This window comes from Bos indicus, chromosome 3, assembly GCF_029378745.1.
Source record: "Bos indicus isolate NIAB-ARS_2022 breed Sahiwal x Tharparkar chromosome 3, NIAB-ARS_B.indTharparkar_mat_pri_1.0, whole genome shotgun sequence".
Lineage (NCBI taxonomy): Eukaryota > Metazoa > Chordata > Mammalia > Artiodactyla > Bovidae > Bos > Bos indicus.
Window position 1 is genome coordinate 116,798,605 of NC_091762.1, and position 14,596 is coordinate 116,813,200.

General features: G+C 44.6%; 1 protein-coding gene across 1 annotated transcript; it reads left to right on the top strand.

The window, feature by feature from the left end:
- Positions 1 to 1,285: 1,285 nt before the first annotated feature.
- On the top strand, positions 1,286 to 14,385 carry COPS8 (COP9 signalosome subunit 8). The gene is made up of 8 exons (XM_019957960.2): positions 1,286 to 1,448; positions 3,245 to 3,315; positions 4,638 to 4,686; positions 5,841 to 5,973; positions 9,444 to 9,551; positions 11,636 to 11,698; positions 12,645 to 12,692; positions 13,376 to 14,385. The coding sequence occupies exons 1-8, from the start codon at positions 1,371 to 1,373 to the stop codon at positions 13,453 to 13,455; spliced, it is 630 nt and encodes a 209-aa protein (XP_019813519.2). The 5' UTR covers positions 1,286 to 1,370; the 3' UTR covers positions 13,456 to 14,385.
- The last annotated feature ends 211 nt before the right edge of the window (positions 14,386 to 14,596 follow it).

Sequence of the window (14,596 nt, forward strand, 5' to 3'; positions counted from 1 at the left end):
GGTTGGATGCCATCACTGACTCAATGGACATGAGTTTGAGCAAGCTCTAGGAGTTGATGATGGACAAGGAAGCCTGGTGCGCTGCAGTCCATGGGGTCACAAAGAGTCGAACACGACTGATCTGAATTGAACTGAATCTTTTGATGTTCAGACCACCTACCCTTTGTTGTAAGACTTCTGTATAACCTGACTCCTCCCTTCCCTGCTCTTTAGAGCAGTTCTCTTAGGACTACTTGAAAACACAACTCTAAACTTTTAAAGTTGTGGCTATTTTTTTTAAGCCAACACAAGCAATGTCAAACACTGGAGTTTAGGGATTTGCTGTTATTTTTATCATTTTCAGAAGAATAACGAGATCTGATCATGTTTCTGAAAATCTCATTTCGGCTGCAGTGGCCGCGTGGGGAGGGCAGCGCGACTGGAAGTCTACAGAATACTGCACCTTAGGGTTCGAAGGTCCAAGCCAGAGAAGCTCCACCTGGAGGCAAAAACGTGGGGGCCTGCAGGAGGGGAGCCCGGCAGGCAGAACTACAGCGCCTTCACTGCTGTGGGAGGGCTGCTGAAGGAGCAGGTGTAGGCGGAAACAAAAGCTACTTTAAACGTTTAAGTTTGCAAGGTCTCAAAGTAGACTTTAAAAAGTCTTCAGTTCAGTTCAGCTCAGTCGCTCAGTCGTGTCCGACTCTGCGACCCCATGGACTGCAGCATGCCAGGCCTCCCTGTCCATCACCAACTCCCAGAGTTTACCCAAACTCATGTCCGTGGAGTCAGTGATGCCACCCAACCAACTAATCCTCTGTCGTCCCCTTTTCCTCCTGCCTTTGATCTTTCCCAGCACCAGGGTCTTTTCCAGTGACTCAGTTCTTCGCATCAGGTGGCCAAAGTACTGGAGTTTCAGCTTCAGCATCAGTCCTTCCAATGAATATTCAGAACTGATTTCCTTTTAGGATGGACTGGTTGGATCTCCTTACAGCCCAAGGGATTCTCAAGAGTATTCTCCAACACCACAGTTCAAAAGCATCAATCCTTCGGCGCTCAGCTTTCTTTACAGTCCAACTCTCACATCCATACACGACCACTGGAAAAACCTCAACTATGCACAGAACTCCTCCCGCCCAGCCTTTGCCATGTGCTGGGACCGCGGCTCCCAGAAGCCGGGTCAGTCCTCCAGGGCACCGAGAGGGCGGGTCAGAGCGGCGGCGACCCCGTCCCCGTCGCAGCGACGTCTGATGACGCAGCGGAACCAGCGAGGCGCTTGCGCAGGGGCGCTCGGCGGCGCCGTCGGCTTTTACGTCATCGCGGGCGCGACGCCCCGAGGGACAGAGCGGGGCCTGGTTCTGCTGAGGAGGCGCGGCGGGGGACCGGCTTGGAAAATGCCAGTGGCGGTGATGGCGGAAAGTTCCTTTAGTTTCAAAAAGTTGCTGGATCAGTGCGAGAACCAGGAGCTCGAGGTAGCAGTCCGCCTGGTTGGGTCGCGAGGCCTCGGGCGGCCTCGGTCTCCAGGGTAACGGGGCCTGGGGCCCGTGGGGCTCGGGGCCAGCGCCTGGAGGGCGCGGGAGCTGGCGTGAGAATCCCGGGGGGCTGGGCTGAGCGCCCGGGCCTGGTCCCCCCAGACTCACCGGGAGCCTTTCGCTGTTTGTGTTCAGCTAGTGAGTCCGGAACCACTGTGCGTCTTTGCCCCTCACACCCTCCATACGCTTCTGTGCTGGACTAAAGGCCCTTCCTCTGCGCTGTGCGGAGAGGTGCAGAAATGTGGGTTTATTAAGACTGTAGTGCAGGCACAGGCACAGACGGAGGTGTGACCGCTGTAGCCTTTGCTTGATTCAGAAAGCCGTTCTTAGTCTCACGTTAGCTCGGAAGCTTGCCGTTTGTCGTGTGTGTGTCTCTCAGTTGCGTCCGACTCGTGTGTGTGGGGTGTGTGTGTGTGTCGCTCAGTCGTGTCCGACTCGTGTGTGCGCGTGTGTGTGTGGTGTCTGTGTGTGTCGCTCAGTCGTGTCCGACTCATTTGTGTGTGTGTGTGTGGTGTGTGTGTGTCTCTCAGTCGAGTCCGACTCGTGTGTGTGGGGGGGGTGTGTGTGTGTCGTTCAGTCGTGTCCGACTCGTGTGTCCGCGTATGTGTGTGGTATCTGTGTGTGTTGCTCAATCGTGTCCTACTCGTGTGTGTGTCGTGTGTGTCCTACTCGTGTGTGTGTGTGTGTGTCCTACTCTTGTGTGTGTGGCTCAGTGTGTCCGACTCTTTTGCGTGTGTGTGTGTTGTGTGTTTCACTCAGTCATATCCGAGTCTTGTGTGTGTGTGTGTGTGTGGCTTAGTGTGTCCGACTCGTGTGTGTGGTGTGTGTCATTCAGTCGTGTCCGAGTCTTTTGTTCGTGTGTGTGTCCCTCAGTCGTGTCTGACTCTTTTGCACCTGTGTGTGTGGTGTGTGTGTCGCTCAGTTGTGTCCGACTCTTTTGACCCCAGGAGTCCACAGGCTTCTCTGTCCTTGGAATTCTCTGGGGAGGAATACTGGCGTGGGTTGTCATGCCCTCCTCCAGGGGATCTTCCCCACCCAGGGATGGAACCCTGGTCGTTGTCCGCATTGCAGGCAGATTCTTTACTAGTCTGAGCCACCAGGGAAGCCCCTTGTCTTCAGAAGGACAGGTGAACATTGTATCACGCAACTACTAAAGTAGTAAGGTTTTTTTCGAGGAAAGGCACTTAATGGCATTTATAGTGTTGATATAAAAAGTTAATTAACCAAAGGAGACAGCTGCCAGAAGCAGCAGCTCTCCAGTAGACACTTTATAGATGTCTTCTGAATGAACTGAAATTGAGTGAGGAGAAGAATGTTTTTGTAACTCAGCTCTTTTGTAACTCAGCTGATGTTTTTCTCTTTATTATGTGTTTACTTAGATATTCAATGTATTTGGTATCGTGGGCAGAATTAATCATATTGCTTTAGGAATCTGTTGGAGACATTTCTTACAGTAGTACAACAAAGTAAGAATTTGAAAATTGGGAAAGGGATTGCGTTTAAATATTCTTGTGTATATGAATACATAGAGGCCCAGACAGAGGAGTCGCAGCTGAAGAAAGAGCTAAGTGTAATCCTCTGGGTTTAGTGTCTGATGCTTCCTGCACCGTTTCTCCATCCATAATAACAACTGCTACAAAGTATGCTTACTCTTTAGGTGACTTAAGAAAACACTTTTTAAAATATAAAAGAATAAATGAGGTTTATTTCTCTTTGTTTTTTTTTTGGCCTTATAGGCTCCAGGAGGAATTGCTACACCCCCAGTGTATGGTCAGCTTCTAGCTTTGTATCTACTCCATAATGACATGTAAGTACCTTCTACCTAAAGCCAAGAGAAGCGTCTTCCTCAGGAAATTATTCTTACATTGAAGTAGTATCACTGAAACATGGGTCCAAGGAGCTTGTTTCATGTATTGAATCATGACTTAAGAAATTATCATTATACAGAGTGAAGTGAGCCAGAAGGAAAAACACCAATACAGTATACTAACACATATATATGGAATTTAGAAAGATGGTAACGATAACCCTGTATACGAGACAGCAAAAGAGACACTGATGTATAGAACAGTCTTATGGACTCTGTGGGAGAGGGAGAGGGTGGGAAGATTTGGGAGAATGGCATTGAAACATGTGAAAAAAAAAAAAAAAAAAGAAATTATCATTAGTCTGAGTTGTTTTAAAATACACCTGTTTTATATATGTCTTCTAAGAAACATTCCAATTTATTATGAGAAACTGCAGTGTCAATAAATTCCTTTAAATCTGTTGATCTTTTTTTCCCTCTGGTTATCAAACCTGTATTTTTTATGACCTCTGTTTATTTAACTTCCCGTGTAATCAGTAGACTAAGAGAAACTAAAAGGGGAAGTTGAGAAAGCCAAAAGGAATTTGTTATCAGTGTATAACATTTCTTGAAAGGTTTTGTTTGTAATTATTCTTAGTTCATGTTCACAGAAGAAAAGTGGGAAAGTATAATTGTGCAAAAAGAGTCCCTTGTAGTGCTGCGTCCCACTGATGGTTGCTGTTAAATTTTGCTTTAAATTCTTCTAAACCTTTTCATTTTGTACCTTTTAAACTAAACCGAGGTTTTCATTACTCAGGTAGCATACAAATTATGTTTCCTGTTTTATAATGCTTTCGTCATATGCTTCTTGTCATTCAAGCTTCCAAACTCTTTGAAAAAAGAAAAAGCTGCCTAGAAGTTTTGGTGCCTATATGCTCACTCGTAGGGGGAGAGGTCATGATAAGGAGAAAAGCGTTGTATACTATGCATATTGTTAGGAATGCTAGGCCTTTGAAAGTGTATGAATTGGTTTATTTTATATATGAATGGTTTAGACAGTTCTATCTAAGTCTTTACATTGTTGCCTCAATTTAAGATATGAATTTTTAAAAAGTTTACTAAAAACGGCAGAATATTAGTTTGATAAAAATATTTCATGTCTTATCTGGAAAACCACTCTTACTTTCCCTGGACAAATTCATGTAAAACTAAATTTCATTTTGTATTGTATAGAGAATTTTAAAGTATACTTCTGTGTGTTTGCAGTGGGATCTAAAATTTTAATTATTTACTGAGGCGATTTTTTAACATTGCTTGTTCTTTCTTGGGGGGATGTAAATTAGGAACAATGCAAGATATCTTTGGAAAAGAATACCACCTGCTATAAAATCTGTAAGTATTCCTCAGAATATCTTACTGCTTCAATATAGTGATGCCATTCACTTAAAAAGCAAAGTTTCTGTTTTCTTTTCCATGTGATTCACGAAAGGTATTAAACTGCCTTTAAATTTAAAGAATAGATCTAGATTCCTCTAATCTTAATTTCCCTTGGATGGAGTAAAAATCTGTGCTCAGCTCCTTCCGATCAGGTTTCCTAACATACTTTATAGGTGTCACTTTACCTGACAAACAACCGGCGTAGTTTAGATAGAAGTTTGGGTTTTGTTTTATTATTTTCTTTTTAACTGATTTGTGCAGTTTTCTAAATGTTATTTATTTTGCAAGTAATATTATTTACAAGAACACTCTTAACAATAATAGTTATTCAGAGCATTAAGATTTTTTTTTTTCGGTAACTAGGATTTTAGATTTCTTGTTTTTCATGAGAGAGTAGATGAACTCACTTAATAGTTTCTTCCAAGATGGAAAGAAGTAAATTTTTCATTTCTGATGATCCACTGTGTCTCACATAAATGTGAAGTGAGTTTCTTGTATGTTCACAAAACATTAACAAGAATTTACCTAAATCCCTTTCTTCATTATTGATATTCAGCAGCAGACCAGATTAGTATTTGTACTCTTTTTCCTCCACATTCTATTAAGTAAGTTTGGAATGTTTCTCCAGTGTCATTGACTTAAAGGTATAAATTATATGCATAGTTTCAGTGTTATTAGTAGAAATGCTATCCTTCTGCTACATTTTATGACATCTTAGATTGAGAGTCTATATCATTAGCCATTTTGCTATTACTTTTGCCCTTAGGGGTATGTATTTTATGTACATGTATATATAGATGTTAGGTGTTCTATATGTTATATATATGAAATGTAAATAAAAAACATCTGCTAAAAAAAAGTGTTTTATATAATCATTCCTAAATTATATGAAATATTTTTGGAATACTTTCGTGTGCCTTAATTTTTTAATAAAAATCTGTATAAAATATGCCAATAAATTCTATAGTAGTAATCAGAGCATTTAAACACCTTTTTGAAAGTGATTGGGCCGAAGCAGTTACAGCTCTTAAATGCTGCATTGTTTTAAGCTTCAGTTGTTGGTATATGTGCAGAGTGAGTGTCCTCAAAGGCAGTAACCTTTCTTGCAGGCAAACTCGGAACTTGGGGGGATCTGGTCAGTTGGCCAGCGGATCTGGCAGAGGGACTTCCCCGGGGTCTACAGCACCATCAACGCCCATCAGTGGTCTGAGGCCGTCCAGCCAATCATGGAAGCTCTCAGAGGTAGTGTCCTCTGTGAATAAGAAATGAGACTAGACCTTAAGTGTTGGAGTAACTCAGTGTGTTTGAAAAATAGATATTTTGCTTGGTGAATTGGGGAAGTTTTCAGAATTCTTTTTTAAATTTGCTAAAATTGTGCTTTGATTTCATGTCACTTGAGTTTGTATCAGCAGTTGAGGGCCTTGCTGCCTCTTAATTTAACTCTTGACTGAAGTTGCTTATCAGTAAGAAATGATTTTTCCTACTGAAATGAAATTTTATAATATTCCAGTAAGTTCAAGGGAGTAAGATTTAAACCCCACATATTTGAAAGTAGAGACTGCTATGGACTCTGTGAACCTCAGCCTTTCATGGACTTTCTTCCACTTCTGAATTTATGACTAATCAATTTAGTATATAGATACTCAAACTTTTCTTTAACCCTTTTTTTTTAATCACAAGTTAATGCAGTGTAGCACAGCAGAACTCTGACCTGCCCCTCTCTCTCCATTCTCCCACCCCCGTGTTGCTTCCTCTTTTATGTGCTGGTATACCGTCACTTCGTATTGTTGCCTTGTGTCTCTGGTTAATCCCTGCCTTCATTATCCACTCTCCTGCTCTGGAGGGTCAGTGAGCAGGAATTCTTGAATACTGCTCATCACTCTGGCAAGGGATGTCAGCTTTTCAGGGGAGAGAAGGCAAAGATCGCCTCTGAAGTGTACCGCATTCTCGGCGTGGTAACGCAGCACAGTGTGCATGACAAGCAGGAGAATAGGCTGCCCTGGCGCAGGAGGGGTGGCTTTGGATATTCCCACAGGAAATAACCTTGGTGTCATTGCGTATGTCCTGAGAAATTCAGATCCAGAGCAAGACAGGGAGGGGGTTGAGGAAGTACATGCCCTGCCCTGCGGACCCACGTTCACCCAGCGAGCCCAGGTGCCAAGGCCTGGGTGGCCAGCCTCCCTGGGGTTTAAGGGCAGAGGTGGATCGCGAAGGGCAGCTGGCTCACCTTCCCCTCTGTCTCTAGCACTGGCGTTGGCAGTTCCTGGTAGATCATAGGCACACTGAAGTATTCGTTGAGCAACAGAATAAGCTGTCTCTCAAGGTCTCCCCAAGACTTTGTCCTGGGAAGAACTGCCAGCGATACTAGGTGCCAGCTCAACTTAGTCCACCTTCCTGCTTGTTCTGATGCGTGCCCTCCTGAGGCTGCACATCTCACTGCTGAGGTTCCCGGTGCCCGGCCAGGATGCAGACGTCAGGCTCGTTTGTGCTGAGGGGTTGAAGGCAGCCTGAGGGTCTCGGCCTCTGGCCGGTGCCGTGGTTCACGCAGCCTTTACGCCTGCTGCCTTACCCTTCTGCTCTGCCTTCCCCTGGGTGTTTCTCTTCTCTCCACTCTGTTTCCGTTTCATTCACATTCTTTTCTTGTTCTGTTCCCTTTTTCAACTCTGAAAATCTGACCAGAGTACTTGAACCTGAAAGTAAATGTTTGTAAAATATGGGAGGCTTATCAAGTGAATGTAGCTTTTGCTGCACACTTGTGTTTTCCTCTTTCATTGTTGCTCTGGGTTCTTTTCCGTTGAATGTCTGTAGCTTTCAATAGAGAAAAGCTTCGTTATCTCTCAGCTGTGTTAGAAGTCTACTTTAAGGTCATTTGCTGAAAATAGGTAGGAATGAAGGAAGGAATTGGAAGAGAAGCAAATAATGGCTCAGTGAAAGCTGCGGAGGCAGTTAGGCTCAGGGAGAAAGGAAGCCACAGGATCGCCTCTCAGCGATGTCGAAGGAAGAGGAGAGCCCAAAGGCTGGGGTCGGGCCCACCTGGGTTCCCGTGAGACCTTCCACAAGCCTGTGTGCAGCACACCCTTCCTTAGAGGTGCTGGGCCCCTTGGGGGATAAAAGGACGTGAAAGCCCGCCTGTAGAGAAGTCCGGGGGGGGGGGGGGGGCGGGGGGGGGGGGGTTGTGGAGGGGAGGGCTGCAGTGCCCAATGTGGGTGGTAAAAGATTGCCTGTTAAGTAAGTAAGTGATGCTATGAGATCAGAGAAGGGCGGAGATGGCAGTGAGCTCCAGCGCAGAGTTTATAGATAGACCCAGGAAGAGAAGAGAGGGCGGTTCAGACCGCATAGTGAGGCAAGCGCAGCGCCTCAGGCTGAGCACAGTGCTGAGGAGGCGCAAGCAGAACCAGCGGGCTGCTTGGAGCAGAGGGTGTCTGCCGGGGTTGGTGTGGCTGTAAGTGTCTCAGGAGTGGGGGGCGGGTTTTCTTATGTTCAGGGCTGTCTTGTATGTGTACACTTGCCTATTAAATGTGGAAGGTAAACTCCATGATTCCTAAGCATGTCAAAGTCACGTGGAGGAGCTTTTGTGTCACTGAAGGATGGGCTGAAGACAGGCCAGCTGGGCTTTTTCTACCATTCCTTTATTGTCTCTGCTTCATCCCTGAATTACTTAATGTGGAAATTTAAGCCTGGGGGAGCCCGTGTGTGGTCTCTAGGGAAGTTTTGTTGCTGGAATTGTTTACAGCCCCTTCCTGTGGGGCTCAGGGCTCCACCTTGGGATTTGCACTTGAATGATGTCAAGTCAAGAGTTCAGAGCAGACTTGAAAGTTAGGAAGGGGGCTCTGGTTATCAGGTTTGTTCAGCGGCTCCCAGCTGTGATCCTGTGTCAGAAACTCTGCTGAGAAAGGACCCCTGATCATGGGAGAAGGTAACTTCCGCTCCATTCAGTCCAGTGTTTGTAAGTGGAATAAAGAGAAATTTTGAAATATACATCCCAAATACAAATGAAATTTTCTTAGAATTGGAGTCCTAGCCATAGTAACTTTTTTCCATCTTTGTAATTTTTGTTATCACCTGAGTTTTTTTTTATTTTTTTAACCTGAGATATTTTTCATTCAGAGGAAGTGTAAGAAATGCATGTTCCCTGGTGGTTCAGCTTCCCTTACAGCTCAACTGGTAAAGAATCCACCTGCAATGTGGGAGACCTGGGTTCAGTCTCTGGGTTGGGAAGATCCCCTGGAGAAGGGAAAGGCCACACTCTCCAGTACTCTGGCCTGGAGAACTCCATGGACTGTATAGTCAGTGGGGTCACAAAGAGTTGGACACGACTGAGCGGCTTTCACTTTCACTTTCTTTGGTGGTTCAGTGGTGAAGACCCCACCTGCCAGTGAAGGAGCTGCAGGGGACACAGGTTCCATCCCTGGGTCTGGAAAATCCCCTGGAGGAGGGCATGGCAACCCGCTCCAGTGTTCTTGCCTGGAGACTCCCATGGACGGGGGACAGAGTTGGACTCAACTGAATGATTTAGTGTGTTGGTTCAACAATATTTGAGCCCTTCTTACATGTTAGGTGCCTGTAGCTGTGCCTGTGAATGCACAAATCTTCAGGTTGATCTAGTTTTTCTTATCAAAGTTGGAGAAGGGCTGGGATGTAGTTTAATTGTGTGTTTCAAAACTGGCAGCTCTTTTGGTTCACTGTCTGCCAAATCTTCACTCCCACGACAGATGCAACCCGGAGACGAGCCTTCGCCCTGGTCTCCCAAGCCTATACCTCCATCATCGCCGACGATTTCGCAGCCTTTGTTGGACTCCCTGTGGAGGAGGCTGTGAAAGGTATTTGGGGCCTACTTTCTGCTTTCAAAGAAAATGGAATGTAAATCATAGGTCCACAAGCCCTTATCTGAAGCCTTTGGGACAGGACACGTTTTGGAATTTAGGTCGTGTGTGTTGTTTAAAAAGGTGATAGGAGACATACACCGCACGGCTCCCAGGCAGCCAGCACCTGGTGACCAAGCCCACTCGTAGTTCCCGCAGAGCACACGTGTCCCCGCAGTTGGCGTGAGAGGAGACTGTGCATAGACTTTGGGGTCTACGTGAGTTTTGCCACCACATGAGTTAAAGTTTTTTGATTCATAGAATTTTTTGGACGTCTGAGTGTGAATAAGAAATATTGGGTTTGTGTTTACCTGTAAAGTGCTTTTCACCAAAGATAGGCACCATTTAAAGATGTCTTAAAACAGGAGCTTTGTGAAGGAATGCATTGCCATTTCTATGAGATTAAAAAGTGACTTTATCTTTGAGATGAACCCTTGTTGCGTGTGATAACTCTATTAATAACTCTTTCCTTACTGAACCTCCTTACTGTTTGTATAGTTACTTCTTATCATGGCACCCGTGGTCTGACCCCTGAATATTTTCTACTTTTATCTCTAATACCTTTGATCAACTTCTACTCTCTACTAAACAGTGGTGAGCCCTCCAAGTTGATGTCCAGGAAGGAAAAATTAGAGCTGCTGTTGACTAACGGAGGGAGGGAGAAGGAAGGTGGAGAGAACTGCAGGTCATTGGAGGAAAGAGGCAGTGGATGAAGGTGTAGGCTCAAGTGTTTGATGACATTCCCACCACTGAGCCCCCGATTACATCATAGCTTTTACAGGTGGTAGAACATGTGTGTGACATGGAGGAAAATTCAGGGTGTGCACGTCATATGCTTTTAAATGTGCTGGGTGGGTAACATTATATTCATAATTCTAAGCTTAAACTTCGTTAACGTCTTTATGTATTTTCCTTTGAAAATCAGCATGGAGGTGGGGTTTGTTTTAATGGATCTGGGCCTGTAGAAACGTTTCACCCTTCTTAGTGAAGGTAGGCTCCTCGTACGCCTTTTCAGCCCAGTTCTTCGTCACCATTTCTTACCAGTAACCTTGAGGTGTCAGCACCCACTCTCACCCACTGGTTTCCAGATGTGCGTCTGCATTTCCATTTCTCAGGTCCCGACCAGTCTGCCCTCCCCTGGCCAGGTCGCTGTAGAATGTTAATACTGCAGGTGTCTTGCGGCACTCTTCTATGGGGTTGGGCATTTTGGATTCTCCAATCGAAACGTGGTCTCCATTAAGCACCGCGTGTCATAAATCTCCAAGGCCTGCCACAGTCATAGGTGCATAAATGGCAGGCTAATGGATGTCCTTGGAGGAAATCACACTGTCACTTAGGCGCACAGACATGTGTTTTGACTCTTCTTTTAAAACTAATCCATAATTTATTAATTATAGATTAAAATATATTAAAATTAATCCATAATAAATAATATATCCCAAAGTCCATACTTGACGACTGTCTGCCTGTGATCCTGGTCCACTTCACCATGCTAGCTGTGCAACCTAAGACAAGTTCCTAGGATTCTCTGAGCTTCATTTTCCGCATCTGTGCAGTTATGATGAGCTTTACAGAGCTATCAGATGACTGCATAACATGATTCCTGTAGGAGCGCCCAGCGCAGTACCCGCTGACCAGCCTCCGTGTGGTGTCGGTATGCTGTTTTTATCCTCACCGTCATCTTTGTTATTCCTGATGTCAGGATTAGAGAGAGTACTGTAGACGTCTTCCTTATGTCTCTTTTTAATAGTTTGATCTGGTTAATACCGTAATACATATATTATAGAAAACTGATCACTTTTTAGTGATTATGTCAGCCTGATAGAATAAAATGAGGCTTTCATGGATGTTTCAGAAAGGTATTTCCCAAATAAGTTCCCATGAGAATGCTGTCTCTAGGATACCTCTGTAGTGAAATACACGTTACAGGTTCATCTACCACGTTGGACCTTCCGTACAGGTAACATCATTGATATGTTGTGGATCTTGTAAGTAGAGTTTCTGTTTTTAAAATACATTTCTGTGTTAAATACACGATTTAGGTATCCTCGAGCAAGGCTGGCAAGCCGACTCCACCACAAGGATGGTCATGCCCAAGAAGCCAGGTAGGTGGAGCTGCTCGTCCGCCGCGCAGCCTGAACTCTGAGGCCGCTGCAGGTTTCGGGTGTTGCCTGTGAATAATTTGATACAAAATTCTGCCATGCCAACAGCAGGAAAGTAACTCATATTTAATACACATAGAGGGTGATGGACACTTAGGGTAGAAAGGATCTTAAAGATTATCTGGTTTTACTTTAATTTTTTTAATGTATTTTGTTCATTAAAAACCTGTATGTATATGTTTCTATAATCCTTATTACAACTTAATTTTTACTAAACATTAATCTCTCATCCTTTTATTTATTGGGCCATTTCTCACTGCTTATTTTTAATACCTAAACTGCTGCCTTTTAAAATGATACTTAAAATATTCAGAAATTCCCCTTTTCTCTTCATGTTGTAAACATGTAGACTCTTCTCCTAAACAAGACTTTGAGTGGCTTTAAGTTTCACAAAATTAAGTTATCTGGCCTGTTCAGGCCTTAACAATTGGGCCTGTCCTCATTGTCTCCATCTGAATTCCTGGTCCCTGAGCCTTCCTCTCTGAAATGAGCCACTTGCCTTGCTGCTTACCAGGAATGTCCTTTTCTGCTATGGCTTTAGAGCTGGGCTCCGTGCCCATCTCCATAAACGCTCGGATCGGCTCCCTCCCAGAGTTCCACCTGCTCTGGATTCCTATTGTTCAGATGTTGTTGACCCCACGGTAAGGAAGTACACAAACTGCCGTGTGCGCGGCCCTTTGAGGGTGCAGGAGAGGGGTCAGACGAGGGCCCAGCCAATGTACGTGGTGAGAGAACGCTGCTGTAGTAAAAAGACCAGAGTGATCAGGTAGAGCGTGCTTGCTGTTTCTCTGAGAAGTGAATGGCTGGGATGCCACTGCATTGGAAATGCCGTGTTCCGTGTGAAGGCTCTGGGCAAGGCCTCTGTAACCGGGCTCTGTGTTTGGTTCAGTTGCAGGGGCCCTGGATGTTTCCTTCAACAGGTTTATTCCCTTATCAGGTAAGTGTGTTCATGTGCTCATTTTAAAAGTACTTCGTTACTTTTCTCTCTTGTTTTTGTAGTATTTCTTTTTGTTAGCTCTCATCTTGTAGACAAAGAGGTTAAATCCTAACATGGTATTTATAGTACTCCATCCAGTCACAAGGTTGCACGGGGGCTCCCCTCTGTAGCCTCCCTCGCGGCAGTGGGCCCCTCCCACTGACATGGTGTCATGTCAGGCAGGCCTGATGGAGCCCCTCGCCAGCCCTGACTCAGACTTGGCCCTGGGCCGACGTGTGAGAACTAAGCTTTTTGAAAAAGGGATCCTCTGTGGGTTTTCTGTTCACTGACCATTTAATATTCTGTGTGGTAAGAACTGGGTGATTATTAAATTAATGTCATATGGGGAGGGGTCTTTCCAAGAAGAGCTGTGTTCTCTTGGGAGAGGTGTTGCCTGTTAAAAGTGTTTCTAACCTTCACGTGGAAACTTGAGTAACAACAGAACCAAACATGCCTCTATTCCCAGTTTGGGAAAACTACTCATAGAAGTTGAGGCTTCTTGGCTTGTTTTTTTAAAATGTCCAAGATCAAGGCACATCTAAGAAAGTTTCCTTCTTGATAAGTAAAAGGCATTGGAGGGTGTCAGTGGCAGGACCACGGCTTTGTGACCCTGGTGTCTGACTGTGTTTCTCTCTAACGTGCAGAGCCCGCCCCTGTTCCACCCATCCCCAACGAGCAGCAGTTAGCCAGACTCACCGATTATGTGGCTTTCCTTGAAAACTGACCATTCTGAGTTCAAGATCCACCTTCAGAAGCCTGAATACTGACAAGTAGAGAAATGTAAAATTTTTATTTTCAATTTTATTGGATGGATGAATCACCTCGGCATACTTTACTGAGTATGTGATAAAATACATATATAATATCAAGTATATTATATATATTTTGTCCTTAAAAACATGCTGAATGGTTGTTGAAACATTTCTCGTTTTGTAATGTTTGACAATTTGGAGTCCAGCAGTATTATGCAGTTTATATTTCCTAGTGACTCGTGAATACAGCCCTCCTGCGTCTTGTAGAACAGTGGTCGTCAAGTGCCGTTCCTGCCGCAGCGCCCAGCGCGTCCTCCCGCCTGCACCGTAGGTCGGTAGTCGCCGTGGTGCGTTGCGGTGTGAGGAGGACACCCCAGAGGCAGTGTCTGCATTGCTGGGGATGGTAATTCACACCCACTTTGGAGACTGTGCTCTTTTCCTCTGCCCACCTGAGAATCACAAATACAAAATGCCGAGACCGAGCTGAGGAACAAGACCATTTCCCTGGTAAACCAGTTTGCTTTAGATTTTTTTCTGAGAGCGTGAGTACATCCATTGCTGGCTGTGGAGGGCTTGCCATGAAAGTGCGACTTATTTAAGACATTTGTGAGAAGTATGGAGCTGTAATATTTCCTTTCAGAAGAAGGGAGATGTCAGTGTGGAATGCATTGTTGGGGAAAGAAGCTATTACGTGATACACTTTGTACAACTGGTCTGCAGCCTATAGGTTGCTTATGTTTATGCCTTGGGTCAGGTTCTGCCCATGGGAGAAATACTGAACACGTCTTTCCTTTTTGTGTGTGACAGCCCTCTGAACATTTGAAGTTGTGTATTGTATTTTCAGGTTAAATCCACCCCCTAGTTCATTTATTCTGCATTTGTTCAATAAATATTTAATTGAATTCTTCAGCTGTTTTACTGAAGGTAGTTTCTAGAGGTGTCACTATCCTGTCTTCCTGCGGATGTGTTCTAGTTTGTCACTGTCTCTATTAAAGTACAAATTTCTTAATTATAGAAATGACCCATATAGTGGTAGTGACCTGACTCATGTTTTCACTCATTTAAAATCTACTTTACTGGCTATTTCAGCTACTGTTAACATTTAAATGTTAA

What these genes read in the sequence shown, in the direction of transcription:
- COPS8 (XM_019957960.2), top strand. Translation starts at nt 1,371, where the DNA reads ATGCCAGTGGCGGTGATGGCGGAAAGTTCCTTTAGTTTCAAAAAGTTG. An exon ending in GCGAGAACCAGGAGCTCGAG is followed by an intron (nt 1,449 to 3,244) that starts GTAGCAGTCCGC and finishes TTGGCCTTATAG; the next exon opens with GCTCCAGGAGGAATTGCTAC. An exon ending in AATCATGGAAGCTCTCAGAG is followed by an intron (nt 5,974 to 9,443) that starts GTAGTGTCCTCT and finishes CTCCCACGACAG; the next exon opens with ATGCAACCCGGAGACGAGCC.